The following is an 18,647-nucleotide window of genomic DNA, read 5'->3' as shown; positions in this document are numbered from 1 at the left end:
ATAGATCGGTAATACTTTCCTTGATGGAACCATATGTATTTTATGTTGTGTTGTGCAGGCACTTGGCAAGATTCAGTCAAGTCAACCTGGGGCCTCAAGTAGCAGTGTTGAGACCAAGGAGAGAAGTTCTGAAACTCACAGCCAAGACACTGCCGAACAAGAAGCAAAAGCGGTAGGTGGAATGACGTGCCCAGGCAACTGTTGTAACCATAGAATTATCATTATGCTCATATACAGCTTTCCCTTTCTTTTTTGTGATTTAATTTTGTGGGCATTTGCATATGTGGCAACCCTGTTTCTACCAGTAATTCTTTATACATTGTCTAAATTCTCACTCATATGATCACCTACAGTGCTTGTCATTAAAGTACGGCAGCCTCTGTCCCTCTAAAACCACGACCACAAAATTGGTCGTCCCTTGTGCTTTAGGGCACCCTTTAACTGTCTAAGAAGTAGTTAACGTGCATTTTTCAGGGTTTCACAGGGTAAATTCTCCCACGACTCACAGATGGCATCTTAAAGCTGTGGAAGTGGGCTGATATCCTTTCCTTAGTGTAGTAGATCTCTTTCACAACATAGAGGTTCTATGGGGTTTAAGTCTGGGAAATTTCCAGACTAATCATCAAAAAAGGGTACCTCACAGGCTTTCATTCACTGAACAACAGATTTTGCTGTGCAGTAACAAGCACTGTCTTACACAACACTGGGTGAAAGATTTGACCAAATAACAGAGCAATTCTAGATATATTTTTAGTTAACGTTAGTGAGGACATTTTTTAAAACTTCCCTGGATATGCTTTTGTTGTGGTCATGTCATTAGCACTGTCCTGAAGGAACTGATGCAACCAGGTCTTTATGGGACGCTCACACACATCTGCGGCATCTACTGTTTCCTTTGTTTGCTGGCCTCCTATGTGTAATCTAATCTTTATAGTTATGTTTTATGTCATTGACTTACTCTGCCCATATAAATTCATCAGAAGTCAAAAATGTCTGACGAACCGAACCCTCAAGACCACACACTACAGTGGTACCAAGGACACAAAACTTTCCAACACACAAGCCTAGAAGGTACACTAGAAGGCACCTAAGGTGCAGCCAGTAGCATTAGGAAATCCTGAGATGACCCATCTCAGGTTGTAACGCTGGCATAACTTTTTGTCTCGACTAACCTACTAGGGTAGAGTATTATTTTGGACATTAAAGTATGTCCAGTACCTTCCACCCGGTACACTTTCATGATAAGCACTAAGAAACAGTGATCAGAAAGGAAACAAATTTTGGTGTAGAAAACTCAGTGGGCACATTTTGAGTGAAATTCTATAGTTTTTTATTTTAAGTGTCTTGTACCAAGTCCAAAGAAATGGACCCCCATCCCGACGGCCCAAGCTCAGTACCACATGATTTTGTTGGTTTATATTAACATTCGTAAGAACTTAACAGAAAGAAAGAAAATAGAGTTGGGCATGAGTAATCCAATGGTTATATTTGGAACAATATCCTGTGATTGGATTTCAGTTTGTTTTGCACCTAGTCAAAAGTTAATGAACTCCCAGCCAGACGAAGTTGAAATATATCGACACAGTCAAGACTAGGGACGGGAGACAAGGAGGAAAGAGTAGTGGAGTGGTATGTGCTGACAGGTTCATAACATGTACACTTCACTGCAGACAGAGACAGGTTGCTTGGTTACTGGTGTAGGCAGAATAAAAGGGAGAAGCATTTTGATCGAATTTATAATTCAGTTTTTGCTTTTTTTTTTTTTTTTGCCAGTTGCATTTATTTTTCATATATGGCAGTTTGGTGCCAGATTTTTGTGTTGCATAGGGGTTATAATTGATTTTTGTATTAAATTTGCTCTCAACTTTTTTGGACAAAATTTATTTATTTTTTGTGTATATGACCATTTGTGGATATGTGGTAAGATGTTTGGGAAAGTAAATACAGTGGACCCCCGGTTAACGATATTTTTTCATTCCAGAAGTATGTTCAGGTGCCACTACTGACCGAATTTGTTCCCATAAGGAATATTGTGAAGTAGATTAGTCCATTTTAGACCCCCAAACATACACGTACAAACGCACTTACATAAATACACTTACATAATTGGTCGCATTGGGAGGTGATTGTTAAGTGGGGGTCCACTGTATAGAAAGAGCAAAGTCAGGAGAGAAAGAAAATGTCAGTGGAGGGAAGGAGGGAATATGGAGAAAGGGACTGTATTTATATATTTGGGAGTGGATGTTTCAGCAGGCGGGTTTTTGAAAGACAATGTAGATATTAGAATAGATGAAGAAAATAAAGCAGTTGTAGCAGTGAAGTGTCTATGGAAAGAAATACAGTGGACCCCCGGTTAACGATATTTTTTCATTCCAGAAGTATGTTCAGGTGCCAGTACTGACCGAATTTGCTCCCATAAGGAATATTGTGAAGTAGATTAGTCCATTTCAGACCCCCAGACATACACGTACAAACGCATTTACATAAATACACTTACATAATTGGTGATCGTTAAGCGGGGGTCCACTGTACATTTATCACTGGAGGCAAAAGGGGAAATATATGTTTTGTTTGGGCATGAGATTTGGTCTGTTAATGTTGCAGCAAATAGGTGTCTAGAGGCAGTGGAGATGTTCTTTTTAAGACGAATTGGAAGTATAGAAATAGAAGACAGTGTATTGGTGTAAAAAACATAACTCCGAGCAGTGGAGGGGTTGTTTAAATAGTCGAGTCATTTAGGAAGGCTGGACCAGGACACACCTCTCAAGGAAGGTTCCTTGATGTTGGTGAGGGGCTCTTGATTTAGGGAATTGGATCTGTGCTCCAGTTCCCCGAATTAAGCCTGAATGCCTTCCACACACCCCCCCCAGGCGCTGTATAATCCTCCGGGTTTAGCGCTTCCCCCTTGATTATAATAATAATAATAATGGACCAGGACACGTCAGCTAAGAGGGTGTATATCTCTGGGGTGGATACAAATTAAGGACATTCCGGGAAGGGTTTTTTAATAAATATTTTATATTATTTTAATATGTGATAGGTTAAAGAAATCATCGCACATATTAGAGTTTATATTCATTGATAAAAAAAGAAATAATGGGACTTCTTGACCTGTTTGTAAGTTTAAAATGATAAGCCTCTGGTTGTAACAAGTTGTACTTGTACTAGACAAGGTGTTAATGAGGAACACAGAAGCATTACCTCTGGCAAAGGGGTAAAAATGTACCCTATTATTTTCTTGTATTATTGGCAAAAGATTTTTTTATGTAACTCATCGACCGTTTCCCACCGAGGCAAAGTGACCCAAAAAGAAAAAAAAAAACCTCATCGTTCAACACTCTCACCATCACTCATGCATAATCACTGTCTTTGCAGAGACGCTCAGATATGACAGTTTAGATGTCCCTCCAAAGTGCCAATATCCCAAACCCCTCCTTTAAAGTTCAGGCATTGTACTTCCCACTTCCAGGACTCAAGTCCAGCTAACTAGTTTCCCTGAATCCCTTCACAAAATATTACCCTTCTCACACTCCAACAGCTCAACAGGTCCCAAAAACTGTCTCCATTCACTCCTATCTAACATGCTCATGCACGGCTGCTGGAAGTCGTAGCCCCTCTGTACTGAGATGCTATATTTGTGTAACTATCATTAACTGTTAGTAACAGATTATCATAAATGTGGTGCACCATTGATCATTGTATACTTACTGTGTTATGTGGGAATAAATATTGAATCTTTGACTTTATTAACCTTTATCTTTGTCATAGCCTATTAATAAAAATGAAGTTTCTCTGTATTGCAACCAAGACGTCAACACGGAGGACTACCTTCAAGATATTTGTTGGGAACCTCAGTGATTATGCCACGAGCTCGGATATCCGAAACCTCTTTGAAATATACGGTACAGTAGAAGAAGCTGATGTGTTGAAAAACTACGGTTTTGTGCACATGAAGAGCGAAGATGAGGGTGAAGCAGCTATCAGAGCGCTGGATGGCTATATGCTTCATGGCAAGGTGAGTCTCTAGTCTTTTATAAATAATTCATATCACTGGAAATAGATGAGTATTATTTATAAAATAAAGGAAATTTTTTTTTAATGCTTAGTAATTACCAATAAAATGCATTACTGTATTAACAAAAAAATTTACTTTATTGCTGATCATAAGTCGACCTTTTTGTTTTACCCCAAAAATGTGATCATAATTATACCATTTATCTCTCAAGAGCAGTATAAAATTTCTTAGTTAAAAAATAAGAAAAATTAAAAATCATTGTTGTAGGATTGTAACAGCCACTGGGTCATTGTTGTTGGGTTGTAACAGCCACTGGGTCATTGTTGTTGGGTTGTAACAGCCACTGGGTCATTGTTGTTGGGTTGTAACAGCCACTGGGTCATTGTTGTTGGGTTGTAACAGCTACTGGGTCATTGTTGTTGGGTTGTAACAGCCACTGGGTCATTGTTGTTGGGTTGTAACAGCCACTGGGTCATTGTTGTTGGGTTGTAACAGCCGCTGGGTCGTTGTTGGGTTGTAACAGCCGCTGGGTCACTGCTGTTGGGTTGTAACAGCCACCAGGTCATTGATGTTGGATTGTAACAGCCACTGGGTCATTGTTGTAGGCTTGTAACAGCTGCTGGGTCATTGTTAGGGGTTTTAGCAGCCGCTGGGTCACTGTTGTTGGGTTGTAGCAGCCACTGGGTCATTGATGTTGGGTTTTAACAGCCACTGGGTCATTGTTGTTGGGTTGTAACAGCCACTGGGTCATTGTTGTTGGGTTGTAACAGCCGCTGGGTCATTGTTGTTAGGTTGTAACAGCCGCTGGGTCACTGTTGTTGGGTTGTAGCAGCCACCGGGTCATTGATGTTGGGTTTTAACAGCCACTGGGTCATTGTTGTTGGGTTGTATTTTAATTAAAATCAAGCACTGAACCCACTTTGGGTTGTAAGAGCAATTGTATCATTGTTTTTGAGTTGCAACTTCACAGGTCATTTTTTGAAATGTAACAGCCATTGGGTCGTTTGGTTTTTGGGTAGCAACATTACTGAGGTGATTGTTTTTGGGTTGTAATAGTCATTCTTTTACAATCCAGGTCCAGGTGTAGCTAGGCAAGTGTCGGGTGAGCGTTCTCTGGCACCAGGTCCAGGTGTAGCTAGGCAAGTGTCGGGTGAGCATTCTCTGGCACCAGGTCCAGGTGTAGCTAGGCAAGTGTCGGGTGAGCGTTCTCTGGCACCAGGTCCAGGTGTAGCTAGGCAAGTGTCGGGTGAGCGTTCTCTGGCATCCCTGTGAATTTCTGCCTTTTGATAGGAAATTTTTATCTTTCCACAGCAGTTATTTGTCCGGTCACATGAGTTGCTTTACCTGATTGATTATCTCACAGCTTTAGATATTTAAAGGTCCCACATGCTCCATGGGCCATTTCAGGACATGTTCTGAGGTCTCGGGTCTTTTCTCAGCTTGTATTAGCCAAGCATGACTGAGTCTTTAAGTGCATGGTTCAACAACCTCGCCTATCCACGTTTGATCAGTTTTGGCACTGGTGCAATCTTAGCACTTCGCACTTGGATGTCTTGCTATGCAGACGGATGTGGGACTCCTTTCAAGGTCATAATGATATCCAGGCTGTCACTGGTGGGTCACCTGTGTGTGCTTGCAACTTGGCTTTTTATAATAATGCTAATTTACTGTTGCCAATATTGGTGCTGTGTATATTCCATGTCAGGATCTACTGGCCTTGTAGGATGCTTTTACTTTAGCTTGCTGCATTTCAGTGATTATTCTTCCCATGGCCAAGTATGATGATCCTTTTCTTAATAATTTCTGGCTCAGTCATTTGGTGTTTAAGGAAACTACCACCCACACTAGATAGGTTGCTATATCAGGGTCACTCCTGCATAGATTCCACCTTCTCATAATAGCTGCCTTCTCCATTTTTAGGTACTGGTTGTACCATTATAACTGGGGCCTCCCAGGGCTCCACAGTGGAAAGCTGCATTTTAAACTCTGAGAGATGCATTTCTGTGCCAGGGATCATGGGAGAGAAGCCTGAGTTTCCACTACCTCCTCAGCTGTGTTTTTTGGCTGATAATTGAACTTGGTCAGCCATGATATTCTGTCTAGCATAATAACAATATAGTAATGACCTGTGAGTGGGGCAAAACTACTTTGGATAAAAATGATTGATACAGCTGTATCAAGACTTGAGAGGTGGGCATTAGGAATAAATGTGATATAATTACAAGTAGGCCCATCCCCATCACACATGGTCCCTGTCATGACACGGGTCTTTGGTATTCAAAATTTAGATTTTTTGGCAAAATGTCAGGGGCTGCTGTACACAAAATTGACCTATACATAAGTGCATACATTAACTTATATTTTATGATTAGTATTCTACTAACCCTTAAACTGTCCAAATGTAGATCTACGTTGACGTGCATAGCGCTCTGACCTTGATTTTCTCCATTTAAAAGCACGTAAAATAAGACGTAGATCTACGTTCGGAGCACTACGCACGCCACCGTAGATCTATGTTTGGACAGTTTAAGGGTTAACTTAAGGTCAAAAGCTGTGTGTATTTGATTACAGCCCTTGGATGTTAAGGCATCTACTGGCATCAGGAAGGGAGCAGTTGACCAAGGTGGTGGGCTAGCTAACACTGAGGTAAAGTTTAACATTTATGTTTGTGTGGTAGTCTGGAAATTATTGCATTGACTATGTATCATACTGTATGTAATTTAATGAAATATAAAAAAAATTAAAATCAATTAAATATTATTCTATTATATAATTCAGCAATAATGTTAATAAAACTAAATACTGTACGGTATTACTAAAAAAAATTTTTTATAATGAAGTCATCTGGACAGAAAAACACATTCAAGATATTTGTAGGAAACCTCAGTGATTTTGCCACGAGTGCGGATATCCGAGAAATATTTGAAAATTACGGCACAGTGGTGGAAGCAGATGTTATGAAAAACTATGGTTTTGTGCACATGAAAAATGAAGAGGAAGGCCAGGCAGCTATCAAAGCACTGAATGGTCACAGGCTTCGTGGGAAGGTAAATGTATTGTGTTGCTACATGTACAGTAATAGTGAACACCATGACATGCCCACACTGTCTTAGTAGTAGTAATGAACACCATATGCTCACACTGTCTTAGTAGTGGTAGTGAACACCATGACTGATGCTCACACTGTCTTAGTAGTGGTAGTGAACACCATGACATGCTCACACTGTCTTAGTAGTGGTAGTGAACACCATGACATGCTCACACTGTCTTAGTAGTGGTAGTGAACACCATGACATGCTCACACTGTCTTAGTAGTGGTAGTGAACACCATGACTGATGCTCACACTGTCTTAGTAGTAGTAGTGGACACCATGACATGCTCACACTGTCTTAGTAGTGGTAGTGAACACCATGACATGCTCACACTGTCTTAGTAGTGGTAGTGAACACCATGACATGCTCACACTGTCTTAGTAGTGGTAGTGAACACCATGACATGCTCACACTGTCTTAGTAGTAGTAATAAACACCATGACATGCCCACACTGTCTTAGTAGTAGTAATGAACACCATGACATGCCCACACTGTCTTAGTAGTAGTAATGAACACCATGACATGCTCACACTGTCTTAGTAGTAGTAATAAACACCATGACATGCCCACACTGTCTTAGTAGTGGTAGTGAACACCATGACATGCTCACACTGTCTTAGTAGTAGTAATAAACACCATGACATGCTCACACTGTCTTAGTAGTAGTAATGAACACCATGACATGCCCACACTGTCTTAGTAGTAGTAATAAACACCATGACATGCTCACACTGTCTTAGTAGTAGTAGTGAACACCGTGACATGCCCACACTGTCTTAGTAGTAGTAGTGAACACCATGACATGCCCACACTGTCTTAGTAGTAGTAGTGAACACCATGACATGCTCACACTGTCTTAGTAGTAGTAGTGGACACCATGACATGCTCACACTGTCTTAGTAGTAGTAGTGAACACCATGACATGCTCACACTGTCTTAGTAGTAGTAGTGAACACCATGACATGCCCACACTGTCTTAGTAGTAGTAATGAACACCATGACTGATGCTCACACTGTCTTAGTAGTAGTAGTGAACACCATGACATGCTCACACTGTCTTAGTAGTAGTAGTGGACACCATGACATGCCCACACTGTCTTAGCAGTAGTAATGAACACCATGACTGATGCTCACACTGTCTTAGCAGTAGTAATGAACACCATGACATGCTCACACTGTCTTAGTAGTAGTAGTGAACACCATGACATGCTCACACTGTCTTAGTAGTGGTAGTGGACACCATGACATGCTCACACTGTCTTAGTAGTAGTAATGAACACCATGACATGCCCACACTGTCTTAGTAATGAACACCATGACATGCCCACACTGTCTTAGTAATGAACACCATGACTGATGCTCACACTGTCTTAGCAGGAAGGATAACTACAGCCTCTCCTCACTTAACGACGGAGTTCCGTTCCTAAGACCACGTTGGTAAATGAGTGCGTCTCTACGTGAGAAGAGACTGTATACTATAGACTAGTTAGATTCAATATAAAATATTCAGCTTCTGCACATATCTTATTCATCTACTTGCCAGTATTATATACTTGTTGCTTTCAACACGCTGGCCGTATCCCACCGAGGCAGGGTGACTCGAAAGAAAAAACGAAAGCTCCTCCATTTACATTTAGTAATATATACAGGAGAAGGGGTTACTAGCCCCTTGCTCCTGGCATTTTAGTCGCCTCTTACTACCATTATAATGATATTATGGTAGTGTCCTCACCATCCTACCATCACATGCCTGAGTATACATATGATGACTCAGTGACTGCCTCTAACACTCCAATGCCATTTACTAAAATAATGAAATATAACTCGTAGAAAAATTCTCATAAGCTTTCATGACAACACACAAGTATCATTTGGTGAGCGGCACTCGACTCTTGGTGTGGATATTTTGATCCAACTTGTTTTATCACAAATACTTATTGCTTGCATTCATGAAATGCCATTAATAATAATATATTAATACTTTTAAAACTTTGATCCAGTGACTTTCATATTTGTACAGTGGACGCCCGGTTTACGATCAGCTCCCAATGCGACCAATTATGTAAGTGTATTTATGTAAGTGCGTTTGTATGTGTATGCTTGGGGATCTGAAATGGACTAATCTAATTCACAATATTCCTTATGGGAACAAATTCGGTCAGTACTGGCACCTGAACATACTTCTGGAATGAAATAATATCGTAAACTGGGGGTCCACTGTATTTATTTAGCCAAACTTCTTCGGTTCAAGTTTAAAGGATTTATTTTTTTAATTTATTTCAGCCAATGGTTGCAGAGGCATCTACTGGTACTAGGAAAAGTGGGTATCGAATGCCAAAGATCTTTGTTGGCAACTTAAGTAGGCACTGCACAAGAGACGAGCTTAAAAATATGTTTGAAGAGTATGGCAAGGTGGTAGAGATTGGTATGCTAACCAACTTTGCATTTGTTGTAAGTATTTTTCCTTCTTTTTGGGTCATCCTACCTCGGTGGGAAACAGCCAACGTATTAAAAAAAAAAAAAAATTCCAGATGCACTGATAACACGTACATAGGAGAATGAACCTGATGACAGTGCTTAGGTCCAACTTGGACCATTTACTAGTCCAAGTTGGACTGAAATGTCGTCATAAGGTTTATTCTCCTCTGTGCAGGTTATCTGTGTATTGTTTCAGTCACGGTATTGAATTTTTTATTGTACTTCAGATAATTCATTCTGATGAGATACCTCTGCTTGAGTCTTTGTTACTTAGGCATTAGAGCCAGTGATATACCTGTAAACAGTTTCAAGAGTTTCTACCCTTGCTGCCCGGCTTGGGGGTCAGGCTTCTCTGTTGCTTGATTGTTTAACCAGGCTGTTGCTATTGGTGGCCCTCTGGCCCACATAGTCATCACAGCCTGGTTGATATGGCACTTGGTGGAGGTAATAGTCCAATTTCCTATTGTAAACCTCTACACTTATTCTTGTATACTTATTCTTAAGAAGGAATAACTTTCAGATAATGTCATTTGGAAACCACAATAATTATGGTAAATACAGCAAAAACCAGGAAAGTGACACTTCAGATCTTAAGAATTTTTGCAACAAGGGAATCATTACCAGTGTTGGTGTATTGTAGATCACTTGTGCTCTCACAAATATAATTTTGTTCTAGGCTCACAGCACAGAGCTAGAAAATGTACAGAGGTCATATGCTACCTGCACAGAATCAATAAAACATCTAAACTACTGGGAATACCTCAAGGTCTTCTTTCAACACGCCGGCCGTATCCCACCAAGGCAGGGTGGCCCAAAAAGAAAAACTAAAGTTTCTCTTAAATTTAGTAATTTATACGGGAGAAGGGGTTTCTAGCCCCTTGCTCCCAGCATTTTAGTTGCCTCTTACAACACACATGGCTTACGGAGGAAGAATTCTGTTCCACTTCCCCATGGAGATAAGAGGAAATAAACAAGAACAAGAACTAGAAAGAAAATAGAAGAATACCTAGAGGGGTGTGTATATATATGCTTGTACATGTATGTGTAGTGTGACCTAAGTGCAAGTAGAAGTAACAAGATATACCTGAAATCTTGCAAGTTTATGAGACAGACAAAAGACACCAGCAATCCTACCATCATGTAAAACAATTACAGGTTTTCATTGTACACTCACTTGGCAGGATGGTAGTACCTCCCTGGGTGGTTGCTGTCTACCAACCTACTACCTAGGAATACCTCAAGGTACTTGGATTATTTTCTCTGGAATGAGCAAGAAAGAGACATGATAAAATATATTATATGTGGAAGATACATGATTGCCTTGTCCCTAACTTGCACACTTGTGGAATAAACCCAGTAAAGAACAGGGAAAGCAGTGGGTTCATTTAGAGAACACTGTCAACATCTGTGGTCCAAGACTCCAGCACGCTACCATCAGATATATTTTTTTTTTTTTTAACACACTGGCCGATTCCCACCAAGGCAGGGTGGCCCACCAAGGCAGGGTGGCCCACCAAGGCAGGGTGGCCCACCAAGGCAGGGTGGCCCACCAAGGCAGGGTGGCCCACCAAGGCAGGGTGGCCCCCCCCAAAAAAAACTTTCACCATCATTCACTCCATCACTGTCTTGCCAGAAGGGTGCTTTACACTACAGTTTTTAAACTGCAACATTAACGCCCCTCCTTCAGAGTGCAGACACTGTATTTCCAATCTCCAGGACTCAAGTCCGGCCTGCCGGTTTCCCTGAATCCCTTCATAAATGTTACTTTTCTCACACTCCAACAGCACGTCAAGTATTAAAAACCATTTGTCTCCATTCACTCCTGTCAAACACGCTCATGCATGTCTGCTGGAAGTCCAAGCCCCTCGCGCACAAAACCTCCTTTACCCCCTCCCTCCAACCTTTCCTAGGCCAACCCCTACCCCACCTTCCTTCCACTACAGATATACAACTACCATCCGACTTACGACCACTCGACTTACGACCGTGTTTTTTATGCCAAATTTCTGGGAAATAAACAACTATTTGTGTTGTACACAGTGTTTATCCTAAACCTTACAGTATAAAATACAGTACTAACAACATAAAAAGTGAAGTAAAACATGAAATACCAAAATAAAACAATAAAATAAAGTCATTATAAAAATGCTTTGTTGATATTCAGTAGTAAAGTTCGACTTACGACCATTTCGACTTACGACCGGTTTCTCGGAACCGAACTCGGTCGTAAGTCGGATGGTAGGTGTATATACTGCTGAAATAAAGATATAAGTTTGCAAGAAGTTGAGCAGGTTCATCATACAGGTATTGGATCAGTCAGGTTGTGATGGCTGTGGGAGCCTTGTTAGCTGAGTAGACCAGACAGCCTGGCCTCAGGCTGGGCTGTGAAGAGTATACTGGTGCCCTTGAAACTGGTTGTATGTATGTTCAGCCAAGTGACTTTATGTAAGTTTTAGACATTAAACTGATTAGTAACAATGGAATAACTGACAAAATGTTAGGTAAATGGATACAGATGCAACTAATGTGGCATTTTATTGTAGCAAGATTTTGCTTTCCAGGAGCTTTCTTGTCCTCGTCCTCATCCTTATCCCTGTCCCTACTGGCTGATGCTGGCAGGTCTTTCTCAGACCCTACAAGGCTCACCAAAACTATAACTACCTCTGCTTCTACTACACTCTTGTAGTTTCCCACCTGACTCTCACCACTATACACTGTACAGTGGAGCCCCGCTTAATGATCACCTCTCAATGCGACCAATTATGTAAGTGTATTTATGTAAGTGCGTTTGTACATGTATGTTTGGGGGTCTGAAATGGACTAATCTACTTCACAATATTCCTTATGGGAACAAATTCGGTCAGTACTGGCACCTGAACATACTTCTGGAATGAAAAAATATCGTTAACCGGGGGTCCACTGTATACTCATTTCTTGGTTGTCTCTGTATTAGGATTGAAGAATCCACTTGTGGGAAAAATTTTTTTTTAATAAATGTTTCCTGAAATATGTAGAAGTATTATGTAGAAGTATTATGTAGAAGTATTATGTAGAAGTATTATGTAGAAGTATCTTGTCAGTATTACTATACCATTTACTTTCAAATATTTTCCTTTCAAATACTGTTTCATTTTCTTTCAATTTTTAAAATACTTGTTTCTGTCTAGCACATGAGTGATGAATCTGACGCCCAGAAAGCAATCAGGGAGTTGGATGGACACGAGATGCACGGATTACGTTTGACAGTCCAAAAGGCCACCTCCCGTGGCAGGCAGCAATATGGTATGGGATATCCAGACATGGGTTCTCGCTATTTACCTGGAGACCGATTGGGCTGGAGTCTTGGAAGTCGGTACGATCCGTACCCCCCACCACCTCCTCATAGATATGGCAGGGAACGCATAATGTCTCAGAGGGTCAGTTACATACATTGTACATCATTGCTGTTATAATAAATGTCATAATTAACATTTTACATTAACATCGGATAAATCTACAAAAATGAATAAGAATTTGAAATGAATTAGTCAAACTAAATTTATCATATTTTGGATGAAATAAGTTTTAATGATGTACCTTTCTTTATTAGAATCACAAATCATTTGCTCATATGAGATGTAACAATAAAAATATATAATGAGTTCTCTGGAAATGTGCTTTAATTTTTTCAGATCTTTCAGGTCAGAGTTAATAAAAATATAAAAAGTGACCAATTTCCTCTACTTATTTGAAAATAAAGAATTTAGGATGTTTTAATAATGAGTTTGATCATACAGGGTGTTCAGAAAAAGGTGGAACTCATGGAGAATACACATTTATTAGTAAATTACAAAAATTGTTGAATGTTTTGTCCATTATGATTTTCACATAAGTGTACATAATGCATCATGTTGTTCAACACTTGTTTTAATGTTTATCGATGTTCTGTCTGTTGTACATTGAATGTTGACCTGTAACTCTCTAGTACACAAGGCTAATTTTAATACACAAATAACCAGCACATAAAAGAGAGAAGCTTACGACGACGTTTTGGTTCGACTTGAACCATTTACAAAGTCACACTAACCAGAAGTGGAGCAGGATGGCTATATATAGGCAGGAAGAGGTGGTGGTGGTAGTAGTAGTAGTAGTAGTAGTACAAGAATGGTATATAATACTGACAAGATGAAATTAAGACACATGCGCAACACCTCTTTTATGTGCGGGTTATTTGTGTATCGTTCCAGTCACGGTATTGTGCCTTTTTTTGCTACTTTTAATACACGAAGGTCCCCACTTTACAGCATTTTACTAATGCAGCAGTTTTCAGTTATAGCCATTCTTCATTTATTCGGACTTCCTGCAATAAATTTATTCACCACTCACTGAAAGCTTACGACAAAAAAATATTTTAAGGTAAGTAATGTGTATACTGTATGATAATGTAAACAAATTATCATGCATTTATATACATTAAAAGTGAAAATAGGTTATATTTCACTTTACAGTGATTTTTGCTTTACAGTGGTAGCCCAGAACCTAACCTGCTGTATAAGTGGGGTCCTACAGTAGCCCAGAACCTAACCTGCTGTATAAGTGGGGCCCTAGAGTAGCCCAGAACCTAACCTGCTGTATAAGTGGGGCCCTACAGTAGCCCAGAACCTAACCTGCTGTATAAGTGGGGCCCTACAGTAGCCCAGAACCTAACCTGCTGTATAAGTGGGGCCCTACAGTAGCCCAGAACCTAACCTGCTGTATAAGTGGGGCCCTACAGTAGCCCAGAACCTAACCTGCTGTATAAGTGGGGCCCTACAGTAGCCCAGAACCTAACCTGCTGTATAAGTGAGGCCCTACAGTAGCCCAGAACCTAACCTGCTGTATAAGCAGGGCCCTACAGTAGCCCAGAACCTAACCTGCTGTATAAATGGGACCCTACAGTAGCCCAGAACCTAATCTACTGTATAAGCAGGGCCCTACAGTAGCCTGGAACCTAACCGATTGTATAAATAGGGCCCTACAGTAGCCCAGAACTTAACCTGCTGTATAAATAGGGCCCTACAGTAGCCCAGAACCTAACCTACTGTATAAATAGGGCCCTACAGTAGCCCAGAACCTAACCTGCTGTATAAATAGGGCCCTACAGTAGCCCAGAACCTAACCTGCTGTGTAAATAGGGCCCTACAGTAGCCCAGAACCTAACCTGCTATATAAATAGGGCCCTACAGTAGCCCAGAACCTAACCTGCTGTATAAATAGGGCCCTACAGTAGCCCAGAACCTAACCTGCTGTATAAATAGGGCCCTACAGTAGCCCAGAACCTAACCTGCTGTATAAATAGGGCCCTACAGTAGCCCAGAACCTAACCTGCTGTATAAGCAGGGCCTACAGTAGCCCAGAACCTAACCTGCTGTATAAATAGGGCCCTACAGTAGCCCAGAACCTAACCTGCTGTATAAATGGGGCCCTACAGTAGCCCAGAACCTAACCTGCTGTATAAATGGGGCCCTACAGTAGCCCAGAACCTAACCTGCTGTATAAGTGGGGCACTACAGTAGCCCAGGACCTAACCTACTGTATAAGCAGGGCCCTACAGTAGCCCAGAACCTAACCTCCTGTATAAATGGGGCCCTACAGTAGCCTGGGACCTAACCTACTGTATAAGCAGGGCCCTACAGTAGCCCAGAACTTAACCTGCTGTATAAGCAGGGCCCTACAGTAGCCCAGGACCTAACCTGCTGTATAAGTGGGGCCCTACAGTAGCCCAGAACCTAACCTGCTGTATAAATGGGGCCCTACAGTAGCCCAGGACCTAACCTGCTGTATAAGTGGGGCTCTACAGTAGCCCAGAACCTAATCTGCTGTATAAGCAAGGTCCTTCAGTAGCCCAGAACTTAACCTGCTGTATAAGTGGGGCCCTACAGTAGCTCAGAACCTAACCTGCTGTATAAGCAGGGTCCTACAGTAGCCCAGAACTTAATCTGCTGTATAAGCAAGGCTCTACAGTAGCCCAGAATCAAATTGCTGTATAAGCAGGGCTCTACAGTAGCCCAGAACCTATCCTCTTGTATAAGCGGGGCCCTACAGTAGCCCAGAACCTAACCTGCTGTATAAGCAGGGCCCTACAGTAGCCCAGAACTTAACCTGCTGTATAAGCGGGGCCCTACAGTAGCCCAGAACTTAACCTGCTGTATAAGCAGGGCCCTACAGTAGCCCAGAACTTAACCTGCTGTATAAACAGGGCCCTACAGTAGCCCAGAACTTAACCTGCTGTATATGCAGGGCCCTACAGTAGCCCAGAACTTAACCTGCTGTATAAACGGGGCCCTACAGTAGCCCAGAACTTAACCTGCTGTATAAGCGGGGCCCTACAGTAGCCCAGAACTTAGCCTGCTGTATAAGCGGGGCCCTACAGTAGCCCAGAACTTAACCTGCTGTATAAGCGGGGCCCTACAGTAGCCCAGAACTTAACCTGCTGTATAAGTGGGGCCCTACAGTAGCCCAGAACTTAACCTGCTGTATAAGTGGGGCCCTACAGTAGCCCAGAACTTAACCTGCTGTATAAGCAGGGCCCTACAGTAGCCCAGAACTTAACCTGCTGTATAAGCAGGGCCCTACAGTAGCCCAGAACTTAACCTGCTGTATACGCAGGGCCCTACAGTAGCCCAGAACTTAACCTGCTGTATAAACGGGGCCCTACAGTAGCCCAGAACTTAACCTGCTGTATAAGCGGGGCCGTACAGTAGCCCAGAACTTAACCTGCTGTATAAGCAGGGCCCTACAGTAGCCCAGAACTTAACCTGCTGTATAAGCAGGGCCCTACAGTAGCCCAGAACTTAACCTGCTGTATAAGCAGGGCCCTACAGTAGCCCAGAACTTAACCTGCTGTATACGCAGGGCCCTACAGTAGCCCAGAACTTAACCTGCTGTATAAGCGGGGCCCTACAGTAGCCCAGAACTTAACCTGCTGTATAAGCAGGGCCCTACAGTAGCCCAGAACTTAACCTGCTGTATAAGCAGGGCCCTACAGTAGCCCAGAACTTAACCTGCTGTATAAGCGGGGCCCTACAGTAAGAACTTAACCTGCTGTATAAGCAGGGCCCTACAGTAGCCCAGAACTTAACCTGCTGTATAAGCAGGGCCCTACAGTAGCCCAGAACTTAACCTGCTGTATAAGCAGGGCCCTACAGTAGCCCAGAACTTAACCTGCTGTATAAGCAGGGCCCTACAGTAGCCCAGAACTTAACCTGCTGTATAAGCAGGGCCCTACAGTAGCCCAGAACTTAACCTGCTGTATAAGCAGGGCCCTACAGTAGCCCAGAACTAACCTGCTGTATAAGCAGGGCCCTACAGTACAGTAGCCCCCTACAGTAGCCCAGAACTTAACCTGCTGTATAAGCAGGGCCCTACAGTAGCCCAGAACTTAACCTGCTGTATAAGCAGGGCCCTACAATGGCCCAGAACTTAACCTGCTGTATAAGCAGGGCCCTACAGTAGCCCAGAACTTAACCTGCTGTATAAGCAGGGCCCTACAGTAGCCCAGAACTTAACCTGCTGTATAAGTGGGGCCCTACAGTAACCCAGAACTTAACCTGTGTACAGAGCCCTAACCTGCTGTATAAGCAGGGCCCTACAGTAGCCCAGAACCCAGTACCTAACCTGCTGTATATGCAGGGCCCTACAGTAGCCCAGAACTAACCTGCTGTATAAGCAGGGCCCTACAGTAGCCCAGAACTTGCTGTATATGCAGGGCCCTACAGTAGCCCAGAACCTAACCTGCTGTATATGCAGGGCCCTACAGTAGCCCAGAACCTAACCTGCTGTATATGCAGGGCCCTACAGTAGCCCGGTACTTAACCTGCTGTATATGCAGGGCCCTACAGTAGCCCAGTACCTAACCTGCTGTATATGCAGGGCCCTACAGTAGCCCAGAACCTAACCTGCTGTATATGCAGGGCCCTACAGTAGCCCAGAACTTAACCTGCTGTATATGCAGGGCCCTACAGTAGCCCAGAACCTAACCTGTTGTATATGCAGGGCCCTACAGTAGCCCAGAACTTAACCTGCTGTATAAGCAGGGCCCTACAGTAGCCCAGAACTTAACCTGCTGTATAAGCAGGGCCCTACAGTAGCCCAGAACTTAACCTGCTGTATAAGCAGGGCCCTACAGTAGCCCAGAACTTAACCTGCTGTATAAGCAGGGCCCTACAGTAGCCCAGAACTTAACCTGCTGTATACGCAGGGCCCTACAGTAGCCCAGAACTTAACCTGCTGTATAAGCAGGGCCCTACAGTAGCCCAGAACTTAACCTGCTGTATAAGCAGGGCCGTACAGTAGCCCAGAACTTAACCTGCTGTATACGCAGGGCCCTACAGTAGCCCAGAACTTAACCTGCTGTATACGCAGGGCCCTACAGTAGCCCAGAACTTAACCTGCTGTATACGCAGGGCCCTACAGTAGCCCAGAACTTAACCTGCTGTATAAGCAGGGCCCTACAGTAGCCCAGAACTTAACCTGCTGTATAAGCAGGGCCCTACAGTAGCCCAGAACTTAACCTGCTGTATAAGCAGGGCCCTACAGTAGCCCAGAACTTAACCTGCTGTATAAGCAGGGCCTTACAGTAGCCCAGAACTTAACCTGCTGTATAAGCAGGGCCCTACAGTGGCCCAGAACTTAACCTGCTGTATAAGCAGGGCCCTACAGTAGCCCAGAACTTAACCTGCTGTATAAGCAGGGCCCTACAGTGGCCCAGAACTTAACCTGCTGTATAAGCAGGGCCCTACAGTAGCCCAGAACTTAACCTGCTGTATAAGCAGAGCCCTACAGTAGCCCAGAACTTAACCTGCTGTATAAGCAGGGCCCTACAGTAGCCCAGAACTTAACCTGCTGTATAAGCAGGGCTCTACAGTAGCCCAGAACTTAACCTGCTGTATATGCAGGGCCCTACAGTAGCCCAGAACTTAACCTGCTGTATAAGCAGGGCCCTACAGTAGCCCAGAACTTAACCTGCTGTATAAGCAGGGCCTAGCTGTAGAGTGTTTGCTGAAAAAAATAAACCTTGTAATGTGGATACTATTCGTTTAC

At 42.7% G+C, this 18,647-nt stretch overlaps 1 protein-coding gene across 3 annotated transcripts in view; it reads left to right on the top strand.

Moving 5' to 3' along the window:
* LOC128704619 (uncharacterized) overlaps positions 1-18,647 on the top strand; it is a 39,723-nt gene that overhangs the window by 10,592 nt on the left and 10,484 nt on the right. For 2 of the 3 annotated variants that reach the window (XM_070079533.1, XM_070079534.1), the window contains 7 exons: positions 59-172; positions 3,809-4,015; positions 6,587-6,661; positions 6,856-7,062; positions 9,130-9,171; positions 9,393-9,560; positions 12,755-13,003. In XM_070079533.1, coding sequence (XP_069935634.1) covers positions 59-172; positions 3,809-4,015; positions 6,587-6,661; positions 6,856-7,062; positions 9,130-9,171; positions 9,393-9,560; positions 12,755-13,003 — 1,062 coding nt within the window. The remainder of the gene's footprint in view (positions 1-58; positions 173-3,808; positions 4,016-6,586; positions 6,662-6,855; positions 7,063-9,129; positions 9,172-9,392; positions 9,561-12,754; positions 13,004-18,647) is intronic. The other variant, XM_070079535.1, reaches the window with a different exon arrangement.

The sequence above is a fragment of the Cherax quadricarinatus genome, chromosome 100, assembly GCF_038502225.1.
Source record: "Cherax quadricarinatus isolate ZL_2023a chromosome 100, ASM3850222v1, whole genome shotgun sequence".
NCBI classification, from domain to species: domain Eukaryota; kingdom Metazoa; phylum Arthropoda; class Malacostraca; order Decapoda; family Parastacidae; genus Cherax; species Cherax quadricarinatus.
The sequence above is the reverse complement of the archived record's forward strand: the minus strand, read 5'-3'. Positions and strand labels throughout refer to the sequence as shown.